The sequence below is a fragment of the Callorhinchus milii genome, unplaced genomic scaffold (genome assembly GCF_018977255.1).
Source record: "Callorhinchus milii isolate IMCB2004 unplaced genomic scaffold, IMCB_Cmil_1.0 Scaffold8, whole genome shotgun sequence".
NCBI lineage: Eukaryota > Metazoa > Chordata > Chondrichthyes > Chimaeriformes > Callorhinchidae > Callorhinchus > Callorhinchus milii.
In genome coordinates, this window is record NW_024704749.1 from 18,790,663 (window position 1) to 18,804,546 (window position 13,884).

At 46.1% G+C, this 13,884-nt stretch overlaps 2 protein-coding genes across 2 annotated transcripts in view; both read right to left on the reverse strand.

Annotated features, from left to right (window-relative positions):
• The window catches only part of tprn (taperin), a 35,521-nt gene extending 27,406 nt beyond the window's left edge, over positions 1-8,115 (reverse strand). Inside the window, 2 exon segments of the mRNA XM_007900365.2 lie at positions 5,468-7,743; positions 7,746-8,115. Coding sequence (XP_007898556.2) covers positions 5,468-7,743; positions 7,746-8,115 — 2,646 coding nt within the window.
• Positions 8,116-9,952: 1,837 nt separating this feature from the next.
• On the reverse strand, positions 9,953-13,849 carry tmem203 (transmembrane protein 203). The gene is made up of 2 exons (XM_007900198.1): positions 13,780-13,849; positions 9,953-12,420 (listed from the first exon to the last, which is right to left on the reverse strand). The coding sequence occupies exon 2, from the start codon at positions 12,269-12,271 to the stop codon at positions 11,864-11,866; it is 408 nt and encodes a 135-aa protein (XP_007898389.1). The 5' UTR covers positions 12,272-12,420; positions 13,780-13,849; the 3' UTR covers positions 9,953-11,863.
• Between the last annotated feature and the right edge of the window lie 35 nt (positions 13,850-13,884).

Here is a 13,884-nt window from a genome sequence, read left to right on the forward strand (position 1 = left end):
ATAAACAGGTACCAAGTGCAAAGACAAAGTGTTTCATTATTTTAAGTTTTTGATTTAGAAAAAACAACACTTGGGCAACAAATATGCACTTAAATAAAATAATAATCCTTGCATTTGATATCGTGCCTGTCACACTCAAAGGGCTTCACAGGATTTATTGTAAAGTGTGGTGACTGTGTATTTGGCGCATAGAGAACACCATTTATATTGAATTTTCAGCAAGCTGTATAAGCTCCACATACTGAGAAAGGCAGCCTTTAGCAAAGGCTTTGCAGAACAAGTTTTTCCTGTGGATTATAACAGGAAATCGGAAACCAGAACAAGAAAATAGAAGAGTCGGTGTTAAACACAAGTTAACTGGGGTTCTCTTTAACACAAGCAAGGCTTAAAGTCATTTTCCCCATTTGCTGACTTTGGACACAGCTAACGAAGCCACGTTCCACTATAATTGTCAACACTTGGGTAGCAACCTCAAATCAAAGCTGCTCAAGTACTCCAAGTTTCACTTTCTATCCACTATCTTTTCAACTCTTCGAGAGGCACCTTGAAGTGGAAAGTGGACATGAATGACAGGCAGTGTGGGCAATTGGCTTTATATAAAGTGAGCTGTAGAGAGACAGATTTACCACCTCATGCAGTAACCCACGCGGCCCCTCTCGACTTGAGTGTTTGAGGTCAGATTTTGTTTCTTTTAGGATAGAAGAGGGGGGCAACAGGTTGAACCAGCACGTGGGTTAAGACTGGTAAAACAGAGTGGCAACAACAATTTGCATTTACGTATCACCTTTCACATAAGGAGAATATCTTAAAGATCCTTACAAACTGAGCAAGAGTCCGAGCTGAGAGGGAAACAGGCGATGGTGTTGACGGAGGGGTAAAAAATATCTTGATATTTGGCTTATATAAGTTTAACCCTGAAGTCAGTAACATGACAAACAAATACCTTTCATACCTACCATGGGCTGGATTCAAATTGAGAAGCAACAATGACAACCCAACCCTCCTCTCAGAAAACTGATTTCTGGGCGGGCCAGTCTCTACCTCTCCTTCAGGCACTCCTCACTCAAACAACATTTAACACAATGAAGTAGCATTCTGACATCAATAATCAATGTCATGGACCCCTCCTCATTCTTCAGATGCCAGGCTTACTCATTTGGAATTTATTTGGTCATGACCCTACCTCACAACCTAATTATCCTGCCCTTCGACAAAATAAATTACCACCGGTTACTCACACCAAGCCAATGTGTCTGGCCTGCACTCAGTATCTCCATGGGCTCACTGTACTGGGAATCAATGGATCCCATTGCTCTCATTGCAACTCACTACCCTGTTCTCTCAATGTGCTCCATAAATTGTTGCACAAGTTATATCAAAAAAGAAGCAAATCAAATTCCTGTTCGTCAATCCAATTTTTGATTTAATTCAAATGAAATCTTCAGCAACTATGCCTCACCCTTTGGAACTCCTGTCCTCTTACCCGCTTCCCATCTCTTCTCAGTCTTTGAATCCCAGCTAAAAACTTACCTCTTTGACCGTATCCATGGTCAACTCCACCCTTCTCCCTTGCTGGCTATCCAAAGGCCAAACAATCTCAAATTCAGTCTTAAATTGGAATCCAGTCATTTAAGAACTCTAGAAAGAACGGCTAATTAAGATTGAATGAGGATTTACTGCATTTCTGCGTGATCGTAATTCTTAAGACAAAGAAGATCAAGACAGCAAAGGATTTCAGGTCTATATGTTATGTGCTATATGTATGCTGTATTTAAACATGACAAAAGAAAAGATCTGCTCCACCAGCAACAATCTGTAAGTTTTAAAGCCTCTTCGAGAATAGCTCTTAAGCATAGTTCCCTATATGTGAGTAATCATTTCATCATAATCATTTCATCATACCAAACTAGACAAAAGAGTCAGTTGTGAGAAAAGGGTAGATAAGTGGGACTGAACGGATTGCTTTTAAAAGAGACAGCCCAGACATGATGGGCCAAATGGTTCTATGTTCTAGTACTCAACTTCCTGTGTCCCCAAACATTTAATGGGGTCACACCCTATACCTGAGACACTCACAAGTTATTGTAGAGATTTTCCAGCCACTGACCTTTGACACAGTCTACTTTCAAGACTGCAGATAGATAGTCGAAATAAATTCTCCTACATGACAAAGAAGATAGGAAGGAGTTCAGAATCAAAACGAACATTTGTCCTTGGTAAGGCAGCAAATCGTATATTTTACCTTCCTGATTAATTCCCGCATTCCACACAGGATTTTACTTATAAATTCTATCTTGACTGAACCACTTTTAACAAGCAGGTATCAAAAAAGAAAAAACTGTTCCAGCCACTTAACCAACTCACTCCAATGGATTGCAAGCACGTGATCAGTGAAACGGTTTAGAAGTCAAATCCAACAATTGCTTGTGGGTAAGCCCAACAGAAAGAATATTTTAGCTTCATTATGCTATTAAATCCATTTAATTGCCTTTGTATTAATTATGTATTTGTTCAACAAATAAAATAAAATAAACACTTACAACAGAGCGAGGTTAATCCATTCAGCTCTTTACAAGTGGGCTATATTATGAGATAACTGATCAGGTAGTACAGACATCCTGGATGCCTCAGGATCTGCCAGGTACTTAGACGCTTCGTGATCAATCTGCTGAGGTTTCCCAGCGACTTCTGGTTTTATTTCAGATTTCCAGCATCTGCGGTATTTTGCCTTTTGTTTATTGCACAATTGGACAAAGCTGGCAGATACTGTAACTCCCGACACGGGAGGTGGAAATGTCCCAATGTGGCGCTTCTTTGTTCATGTGACTGGGGGGAAAAAAAATCAGCTCAATTCTGGCAAACACATAAATGACTGATATCACAGCAGCCCCGACACAAGTCTTCCAGCTGGAAGACAAAGGGCTCAGATTGGAACGGATAATTACACAAAATCAATGAGAGGAACACTCAGCTTCCAGTGTTATCTCTGTGGACCTGCTACTGGAAAATAAGTGACAGGGCGACAAAAACTCATAATATCTACCTTATTATCTAACAAAAAATGTCATCATCTCTTTAAGACTTATTGGACATTGTAATGGTATCACGACTTTTGGTCACCCTGTAGGTATGATTAGAGCAGTCAGTATATGGCTGCTCAACTTCAAGGATTTTTTAAATGAAATTCCAGAAGCTAACAGTCTTTGCAAAGCACACGCACACACCAAAAAAAAACTTGAATTTTTGTGTTACGTGGAATTTTGCGGCACAGAAACAGTCCTTCAGCCCAACCACACCACATAAACCATCACCCCTCATTTCCCCTCTCCTTACATCCCTTCATTTCCTTCTTCCTCAAGTATTCATCATGAGAATAATCGATTCAAACAGCAGCCTAACCACATGGCAGCAGAAAGTAATAATAGAGGACTCGAAGCTTAAACCTTCAGAAATATCTTGCAAGCGTAAACAAGAGTATCACAAGACAAAACCTAGCTCAGCAAATGTTGATGGTGCAAGAGTATAAATCTCTCTGCTTCCCCCTCCCTAGTGAGGAGTTTCCATTCATTCAGTGTCAGGGGATTTTAACCCAATACACCCTAAACCGTGGTTCAAGCACAGCAATCCAGTCGGATTGCCGGGTGCTTTTCTAATCTGAAGCAGCTGCTGACGTACCCTCGACGACTTTAAGGAAGTCAAGGCCAATTAGTTTCAGCTTGCAGACACAAAGAATTGAAAGGGTAGAAGGGATTTATAAAGAGCAGAGAACTGCAGGTCATCAGATTCCAGAGGAAGTATTAAAGTTAGTTCAACATGAACCTATTGGCAATCAAGGCACTGTTTTGTGCTGATTAAGTCCAACCTTGTCCCAACACAAAAACATAAAATTTTAAAATCACAGCTAATACAAATTTTTCTCTCCATAAACTTTCTCCTTTACGCTTTTTGCCTCTAATAGGGTACATGAATAATGGCCACTTGAGCAGGTGCTGGTTGCCATCTAGGCCACTCACTCAAGTGGCCATTATTCATGTCCTAAACCTTGACAGCAAGTGTCAATGGGTCATTCAATTATGTGAGGATGGGGGTTGTCATAACTATAGGAAATTGCTGTACACAAGTGCCCACAAAACACACAGTCATTCTGAGAATGACTTGATAAGGAACTAGATCAAATGCAAGGGGTATTATTAGTAATTGAGGCTAATCCTGTCCTCAATCTCTGCCTACCCACACTGGGTTAACGGAGTAACCTGATTTTTAATCTACCTGATTTTTAATCTACTGAAATCGAGGTGCAATGCAAATTAGGGCACTACAACCATTGCCCTGGCTAAGATCAATGAACTCAGAACAGATTTTAGTTTGAACCTTCTGGTCTGTGAACTTTACTCATTGGACCATTGGTGGGGCACGAAAGGAAGCTGAACATTAATTCTTACTCCAACATTTATACTATTCAATGGAGAGTAACTGTGGTAGTCATTGTTAAGAGCATCATCAGAAAGCGAGCAGCCAACTGTGGAGCTATTCTGGGAAGTCCAATATTTTGAAGCATGTGCTCATCTTCAAATGAAGTTTTAGGCCTGTGATCCTCTGTGTACATTGCTCCAGTCCTACTGGATATGATAAGGTGCTATATCAAATGCAAGAATTATTAGTAATTATGATTTTATCTTGAACTCACAACCTTCTAAGAAAGAGTAAATCAGAGGTAAAATGACCTTGGACTGAAACTGAACTGGTTGCGATTCACTTTAACAGCGGTCAGCTATTAGGCTTTCATGGTTGCCATCCTTAGACCTGCATGATCCTACTCAGGTCAAAAGTCAATCCCTCAGGGATTACATGTGGAGGTGCCTCAAAACCAGGCTACATGAATGGAGGGTATTACATTCCCTCTGATGGCTAATGGCTGTCCTAAATTGAAATCAATTGGAGATCAATACACATTTGCTGAAACCATGGAAATCGAGATTTACATCCAGATGGAGAGAATGACCCTTGACTCTTCCTAGGCACTTTGGCAATGTGTGCACTTTAGCAATTTATTTTGCAAGCAAATACTGCTAATAATGGGCATTCTAGCAGAGATCATGAGAATATTCGTAACTGTAATGGAAAATGGGCTACACTACATTATGATTACACCCACTTCACAAAAGGCTATCGGTGAAGTCAAATTAGACTGGGTAACCTGCACGGAGGGGGAAAAAAGGAGGAGACCACAGAGAAAAAAATCTGTAGAAAGTCACACATCATAGCATTGGCTTTCAGAAAAAAAAGAGACCTTTTTCAAAGCAAATTTATGGGAAAGGTAAACTTTGTTCTCTCTACGGAAATTCTAAACAAACTTTTAAATGCCTGAAACCATTCAAGAAAGCAAAAGCACCTTTTGCCCTCCCAATTGCACAGCACCCCCTCACTTGGCATTCTGACCCATTGACAATTTAATTTGGATCCTTACCTTCTTTCTTGTGGAGCCAACCTTGGACAAGCAGGATCTCTCCAGTGACAGATACCCTCCTATCACCTGAATTTCCTCAGCAAGTGGGTAACGTTTCTTTAACAACATCCCCAGTTTGGCAAATGATGGCTCAGGATCTTCCACCGACTTATCTGTCCCATTTGCCTGAACGGTGTCCTTTGTATTGGAGTGTTCTGGACTACTTATAGCTGGTTTTCGCTGAGGAACAATGGTGAAAGTGTTTCCGCTCTTTCGCTGCATGCAGGTGTTCTGATTGCTGCTATAAGGTTCCTGAGGCTTGTCTTGTGTCGTAGGCAATTTGGCCCTGGCTAATAACACTTCAGGATTTTCTTTCTCTTCGGGGTCCACAATATCATCTATATTAGTAATTGGGAGATATTCTTCCATCTGAGACCCCTCTTCAGCCATCATCATGGCAGGGGGTTTAGAAACCTGCTGTGGAACCTCATTGGGTAACAGACCTGCTGTTCCTTTCATAAGTGAAGGCTCAGTGCTCTCGTGTTTTGGATGCTCAAAGTCATCCCTCGATGTAGTAACAGCAGAAAATTTGTTCAAGTTCTCTTTTAATCTGACCTCTGACTCAGACTCTACCGGTGGAAGAAGAGACTCTGGGACAGATGCTTTTTCTTTGTGTCTCTGTCTATCCCATGAACCGGATGAAATCTTGCTAGTTGGAACCTCAACAGATTTGAAAGGATTGTGATCAAGTTTTGGCTTTTCAGGGGTTTCATCATTTATCTGCCTATAACTGCGAACATCACTCGATGTCAAATAATCACCTGATTTCTTCTTAGGGACCACAACAAATGAGTTCTTAGACTGCTTTTTCAGGTTGGCTAGTGCTTGTGCCTGAATATCATCCTCTGGAATGGACGAAAAATCTGGGGTTGCTGCTGGTAGGATTTCAAAGGTGTCATTCAGACTAGTGGACGCAGATACTGCCTTGCACTGGTTCGGCGTTAGTTTGGCCACTAAGCCTTCCACCTTGTGGCTCTGTTTCGACTTCTCGGAGGGAGTGGCACTCGGTTTTGCAGGGGTCGAAACTCTGGAAGCGAGTTGGAGTATTTCAGGATTCAATTTTGAGGTTTTCTCTAGATCCACTTCTTTCTTTGGCCTCCAAGTGTTGGTCCCTTTGGAAGCTTCAAGGCTGGAAGCACTAAGAAATGATGGCACCTGGCCACTCCCAGTCTCTTTTGCCCACTTATTATCTCGGTTTCCCATTTTCCAGTCAGCAGCACTTTCCTTCGCAGAGACTGCGTTTGTCTCTATGAAACCCAGTTCTGAATGAGCGGTGTGACCATTCTCTACTGGTTTGCTTTCTTTGCTCAATGCAGCTCTCCAGTCTTTCGAGAACTTCTCTTTACTCTTTGGAGACCCTGCTGTCCAATGTGACAAATCCTTCGGGGTCAACTGTCTTCCATCTGTAGGGACACTCTCAAATCTCTTACGGTAAGAAGACACGGTATAGAAGCGATCTTGAGAAACACTATCATCACTGGCACCGATTTTTGTCCCTTGATCGCTGACGGCTGGAACGGGAGACGAGGAGAAGGAAGACCTATTAGGCGAGTGCAACGGTGTGGATCTGAGGTGAGAGGGGGATGCACTGTCCCATCTAGGCTCATCCTCCTGGTTCAGACCGACCTGAAGTCGAGGCGGGACTTCGCGGGGGGCAGCCTTGGGCGCTGCCGGGACTTGGCTGTGTTTAAAAGAAGCGGTCAACGCGGGCGGCTTTGGCAACAGAAGTGGCTTGCCGCTGTACTTCTCCCTGGAGGACGAGAAGCTGTCCAGCAGATTCTCCGTGCTCCTCGACCTGACCGGCTTGGTGTAGTGCTGATCAAACTTCTCCAGCAGCCGGCTGACCTGGCCCTGCAGCTTCCCGGAGTACACGCCTCCGTTGTTGACCCGGGCCTGGCCCTGGCCCTGGCCCTGGCCGATCACGAGCGTGCTCAGGTTCTCCTCGCTCTTGCTGAGGAGGGGGGGGGCCGTTTCGTAGACGACCACCTCGGCCGCCCGGATCTCCGCCACGCCGCCCTGGGCGCCCCTGGCCAGCAGGTCGTCGACGCCGTGGAGGGCGCCGCCGTTGCTGACGGACTGGGGGCGGCCCTCGCCGAAGTAGTCCGGGTCGGACTCGATGATGATGATGTTGTCGGCCTGGATGGTCCTGACGCCGGGCATGTGGTTGTACAGCTCCAGCAGCTCCTGCACGGGTCTGGCGGGAGAGGCCACCCGCCGCCGCCGCCGCCGCCTCTCCTCTCCAGCTTGATGAAGGGGTTCTCCTGGAGGGGAGCGATGTTCTCCCGCAGCACGGCGCTGCTGCCCTGCTCCGGCTCCGGCTCCGGCTCCGGGTCCGGCTCCAACCCAGGCCCCGGCTCCAGCCCAGGCCCAGGCCCCGGCTCGCCCCTTGCCCGGCTCTCCTGGTTGCTAGGAGACGCGGTGATGATGGCGGCGGCGGCGGCGGCCCCCCGGCTCCAGCTCTCCGCCGCCGGGCCGCTCAGCTTGGCCTTTCTCCTCTCCAGGATCTCCCTCATCCAAGCCGGCATTCTGGCCATCTTGGCGTCGCCGTCGGCCTCGGGCCCCGGGGTTTCGTGCTGGTGAAGCGGCGACCGCTGCTCGCTGACCGACATCGTCGCCCGTCCGGCTCAGCGCGCCGCCACTCACTGACTGACTGACTGACTGACGACTGACTGGAGTGCGCCTCTGACCTCCAGACTACTCCTCCAACATCCCGTCAGCCACCGCGCAAACCCCCCCCCTCCCTCACCGCCACCCAATCCAACCCGCCCACCGGCAGCCACAACAAAGAGACGCGAGCGAGGGCGCGGCAATGCTTCCCTCCCCTTTGTCGGCAGCGCCGCCTGCAGGAGGCCCGCCGCCACTGCAGGCGAGCGCACACAAAGGGGCCGAATTCCAACAGTGACAACCGACCACATCACAACGAGCCCCGCAATCGCGTGCAGACGGCGCCCTTTCTCTCAAGTCCTTTGTGCGCAAATTGGCAGCCCCACCAAACACACAGTCACTACACTCTACATTGTACACAAGGAGCATTATCATCATAGGCGGTTTGAGGCTTATGCGATTTGAGACGTCTCAACGACGTGATAAAGGGCAATATCAAATTGCAAGCATTATTATTATTATTATTATTGTTATGTATCCTGGAAGGAATTATACCAAATGTAAGGATCATTTTCCTTTAATCGTGTCAAGACGTTTCAAAGCCCTTCCCGGGATTTTAGGTTGGGCACAGGGGAGGGAGGAGACGTGGTCCGTTTGTGGTGGGAAAGTTCTTCTGATCCTTCAGATAACTACAATGAAACGCGTTTGCTGGACCAGTATTGTTCACAAATATGTTCGCCATCTGCGTGAAATGAAAGGCAATAAACTTCTGACCCACGCAATGTATGTCCCACGCCCTGTGCAGTGTGTACTGTGGTATGTTTCGATTCTGTTCCACACCCAAGTCTTTACTGTGACAATTTTCTAGTGCGCCCAAAACAAATTGCTGCTTTGCTGTTAATCGTCATGACTAGGTTAAAAATTACGCAGATAACTTCCTTAAACACCTTCCTTGATCACCGTACTGTGAAGTCTGAGTCACACAAAAGTACATTCTAATAATAATAAACCTTGTATCTGATACGGCACCTTATCATGTTGCTGATAAGTCTGAAAGCACCCCACAGAATATATTGTTAAGTGGATTGACTTGTGTATTTTGTGAACAAAAGCAGCAGCTATTTGCGAACATAAGTGTCCCATAAAACGGTCGTGGATTGAGTGAACAATTTTTTTTAGGAATTATTACCCCCAGAAAGTGTTCTGCCAATCGACTAACAACTGGGTTCCTACGTATTGCTAGATAGACAGGCATGTGGACTAAGGAAACTTGCCTAAATGTTCTACTCGCCTAGAAATCAAACCCGGGTCCTCTCGCTTGCAAGGTGAGTGTGCTAACCAATATGCCTCAACTCCAGAATTCTAGGAGGAGGGAGAGAGAGAGGTTGGGGGGAGCCTTGGATAGTGATGAGCAAGAGTAGCCAAGAAAGCTAATGTTAGGTTAATTTTTCAATGTTACATTTGTTTCTAACAAGAAAACTCCCTAGCTATTTCATCAGGCACTGAAAAAGGGCAGTCGGGATGACCTGCTCCCAGATCTGTGCCAAGTAAATTGGAGACAAGCTGCTATGTGAGAGTTAACTAACACTCAGGTTTACCCCTCCACTACTACCACAATAAACAACAACAATTACAATTGTGTAGCGATTTTCATGCCGGGAGGACGTCCCAGGGCGCTGGGAAGCATCTTGCATTTGCTCAGCTCCTTCCATCTCCATCTGGGAACACAGGAAATTCTGTGGGTGGGATATCGCAGTGGGATAAGCCAAGTCCTGATGGATACGGCGACACATTGGTTAACGTGCAAAGTGCAGATCAACAGCAATTTACAATAAAATAATAATAGTTCTTGCATTCGGTTTAATGCCGCATCATGTCACCATATTGTCTCAAAGCACTTCAGAGTATTTTCCATAAAATGCAGAGAACGTGTATTTTGCAAGTGAACGCAGCAGCCATTTTGCACAAACAATATCTCACAAATAGCCATGAAGTGAATGACCAATTTTATCTGAGTAATTGTTAGCCAAGAGACCAGATGAAACTCCCCTCTCTGTTCAAACAATGTCACAAACAGGCAGCCCAGTCAGTGGTTTAACATTTCATCCAAAGAATGGAACCGCCGACAATACAGCACTGGAGTGTCAGCCTGGACTATGAGCTCAAAGTCCCAAAGTGAGCTTTGAACTCACAACCTTCTAAACGCAAAGGAGAGAGAGCTATCAACTGATCCAGGCAGTTAATTTTGCAGTTAAATACAAGAATCACGATTACAAACAATGGCTAAAAACGTAAAATGTTACCAAACAGTTCCGATTTAACGTCACTTGCGGGGAGTAAGGTGTCTGATAACTGCTATCCCGATGAATTGCATCTTTATTTTGTGAAGCTTGTTTATGATTTTAAGGTTGCAAGTGATCACCTAGTCACTGAATTCTCTAGCAATGTTGACGATATGAATTATAAGCAATGATAGCTGTAGATCACTGGCAATTGCATTGCATACCAGCCTAAATAATGACAATGTGAGATGGACTGGCTGATCAGCATGTCAAACCACCAGAAAATTAAGGATGTTGAGCTGCTGAATGTTGCATTGGGGCCCGGATGCCAATTTGCAGCAATTCCCTGATCAGACCTCATACCCTGAGCTCCACTTGGTAAAACACAGTGCAAAATCTGCCGGGGTCAATGTCGGGCAGCATTGAGCAACCACTTGTGCCATTGCTATCCTAACCATGGGCTGGAATGCAGGATTTTTTTGGGGGGTCAGCTGGCTGTCTGACACATGCGAAAACCCATCACCGTGCTTACGAGTATCCTAACCAAACTGAGAATTCCATGCATCCCACCTACATATGGAAATTTCAGAGATAGATTGTTGGAATTGAATGCGCACTCTCTCCCTGTAATAACACATCCTGCTTACCTAATCCTGGACAGTATTAGGCGCAGGTTGGCAAGAGCCAACTCCTGGAGCCTAACCAACAAAGACTGCCCCCTTCAATATCCCTAATCAGTGTCACATGTGGTCAAAAAGCAGTGATCGGGGTCCAAATATTACTAACAGCGCTTTCTGAAAAGCTGACTTTTGCTTATCTTAATCATTGGAAGTGAACAGTTACAACAAGGCCTTTTTTCCCTGAACCACAAGGATGATTTCCCTGAAAATGGCAGGACTCACATAATGCCACAAGATCAACATACTTTGTTAAAAAATTTACCACCTAAAAATATATCATGACATCCCATCCCTATTAATAGTGCAAGTAAACCCCTGGCACAGCCTCTTGGCTGCGAACTTTTACCTAACGCAATCGTAACTAACTCCAGCTGGGAAAACACATAGGGAACACTTTACAGTTCTGTTGTATTACTGCATTCTTCCTTTCCCTCTTCTCTTCGTAACTGCAGAGCAAGATGGAGCAATAGCTGGTCAAGAGGCTGGTTGCTGCCATGGGAGCTGTTTGAATGTTAGAAACATATACAAAATCCTCTGTCCTGCCAGCTTCATTCTCTTCCTGAGTACTTCGCATTTTCGTGCTTTAAGTCCAGTAACAGGGTCCAGAAAAAACAGCAGTCAGCTTGCATTGCGTAAAGAAAGCCACTCCATTATAAAGCAGCACTTCAGGACAGCACCAAGACAAAATGTCTGTTTAATCCAAAATCTCCCTCTAAGGTTGTCCAAGGAGGCTTTAGTGCTTGGCAGTCCGTCAGCTGAATGGAAAGTGTGCGTTGAACTTGTTAAAACGATCAGTTGACTCTGCAAGCTCTAATCATCAACAGCTGGAGGAGGATGAAGATTGGTGACATGATGAGTCCATACCATAGCTGCGGACTTGGATCCACCAGCTTCTGACACAGTAACATCTCAAAGACAAACTTCAGACTGAGGACAGTCAAGATCCAAAAGAGACGCATCACTGCCAGACGCTTCTCTCCATCCTGGAACAGGCGGATGGACACGATCATGGTGAAATAGGTGCTGAGGCCGTCGGCTGTGAACAGGGGGATGAAGACATACCACCAGGCCAGCAATGGCACAAAGTCCACCTTTATAGCGAGGAGAATGGAGAACACCAGGAATGCCATGAGATGCATCAGCATTTCAAAGGTGGCAAAGCCCAGCCACTGCACCAGCTCACGGAGCGAGAACAGCATGTTGGCCCAATAGGGAGACTGGCTCCGAAACTGGCAGCCTCAATCAATTCTACAGCCTCTAGAAGATGATTCCTCAGTCAGTGACCCTTAGACATTCAGCGACAAGCGAATAAAACTCTGTGGGGTCCACAGGCACAGGGGTACGACTTCTGAAAAATAAAAAACATTCGGCAAATAGCTCGCTAACGGATCAAATTCAAAATCTTCATGCTTACTTTCAAATCCCTCAACAGCCCCACCTCACTTTCCCTCTGTGACTTCCTCTGACCCTACTGCCCTGTCTGCCTGCTTTCCTCCACTCAGAAAACTGTTTCAGTTCCACGTCCCCCAGCCCTTTCACCCCACCATCAGTGAACAAGCCTCCAGGCACTCTTTCTCCACTTTTTTCCCACATTCAAAACCCACCTTAAGGCCTAATTCTTTGACCTCACTTTGGACCACCTTCCTTTTCCCTCCTCAACTCCCCCATACCCAGATCGGGCTGCCGATCAGCCGTGTAAATCACTTTAACTAAGCGCTCTGAGACGCTGCCCCATATGAACATCCCTATATAAATGCAAGTTCTTGTTGTTATTAGATCTCTCTGTACATATTATCACAATAATGTACATTATTCAAATACTATGCCCATCCCTGTGTATAATAATAATCCTTGCATTTGATCTAGCGCTTTTCACATCTTCTCGACGTCTCAAAGCACTTCACAGAATAGACTGTAAAGTGAATTGACTGTATATTTGTGGGTGAAACGCAGCAGCCAATTGCGCACAGCAATGTCCCACAAACAGTCGTGGATTGAAAATGACCAATTTATTATTGTTTTTGGAGGGATTATTATTACGTGTGTGGAGTAAGGAAACTTGTCCAAGGTTTGGCCCTGACCGGCCTGGAATTGAACCCAGGTGTCTCGCTTGCAAAGCGAGTGCTCTAACCACTGAGCTCCAGGACTCCGTATAATGCAGGATATAGTGCACACTCGTACATACTTTACACAGCAGAGCACACGGCGCATCCAGACTCTGTTTGCATCTCTTTCCGCGGAATATCACGGCATACAAACAGAGCACGGTGGACACGGGCTGTGTTTACGCCTCCCTCCCTCCCTCCCGCCGTGTAATAGTGCAGCACGCGGTACGGTCCGCCGCACGGTACAATGCCGCGTGTCGCTCGCGAGACGCACGGTCAAGCGGCTTTGCGGTGCGTCGCGGGAAGCGCTTCGAGACGCCTCGGAAGACGTGATAAGGCGCTGTATCAAATGCAGAAGATTATTATTAGGATTATTATTAGGATTATTATTAGGATTATTATTATTAGATCAAAGGCCGGGATTATGACGGTGATCAGTCGGCAAAGACGGGCTGTGTTTACACCCCCCCCCCCCACGCCCTGTGGCTGTTGCGCCTGTGTTGAGGGGCCCAACCCCCCGCCCCGCCCTGCCCCGCCCCGGGGACGGTGGCTCTGGCCAGGCGGCGGGCGGGCGGGAGCCGGTTTGCCGACCAGACACTTACCGGCGGCTCCCGGTGGAGACCAGGCGGCGGGACACCAGCATCGCCATCCACAGGGCACTGCGCAGCCGCACTGCACGCGGCGGGGGAGGGGGGGCGGGGGGAAAG

Bases quoted from the DNA above. Each gene is read 5' to 3' on its own strand.
- tmem203 (XM_007900198.1), bottom strand. From the start codon at position 12,271: ATGCTGTTCTCGCTCCGTGAGCTGGTGCAGTGGCTGGGCTTTGCCACC.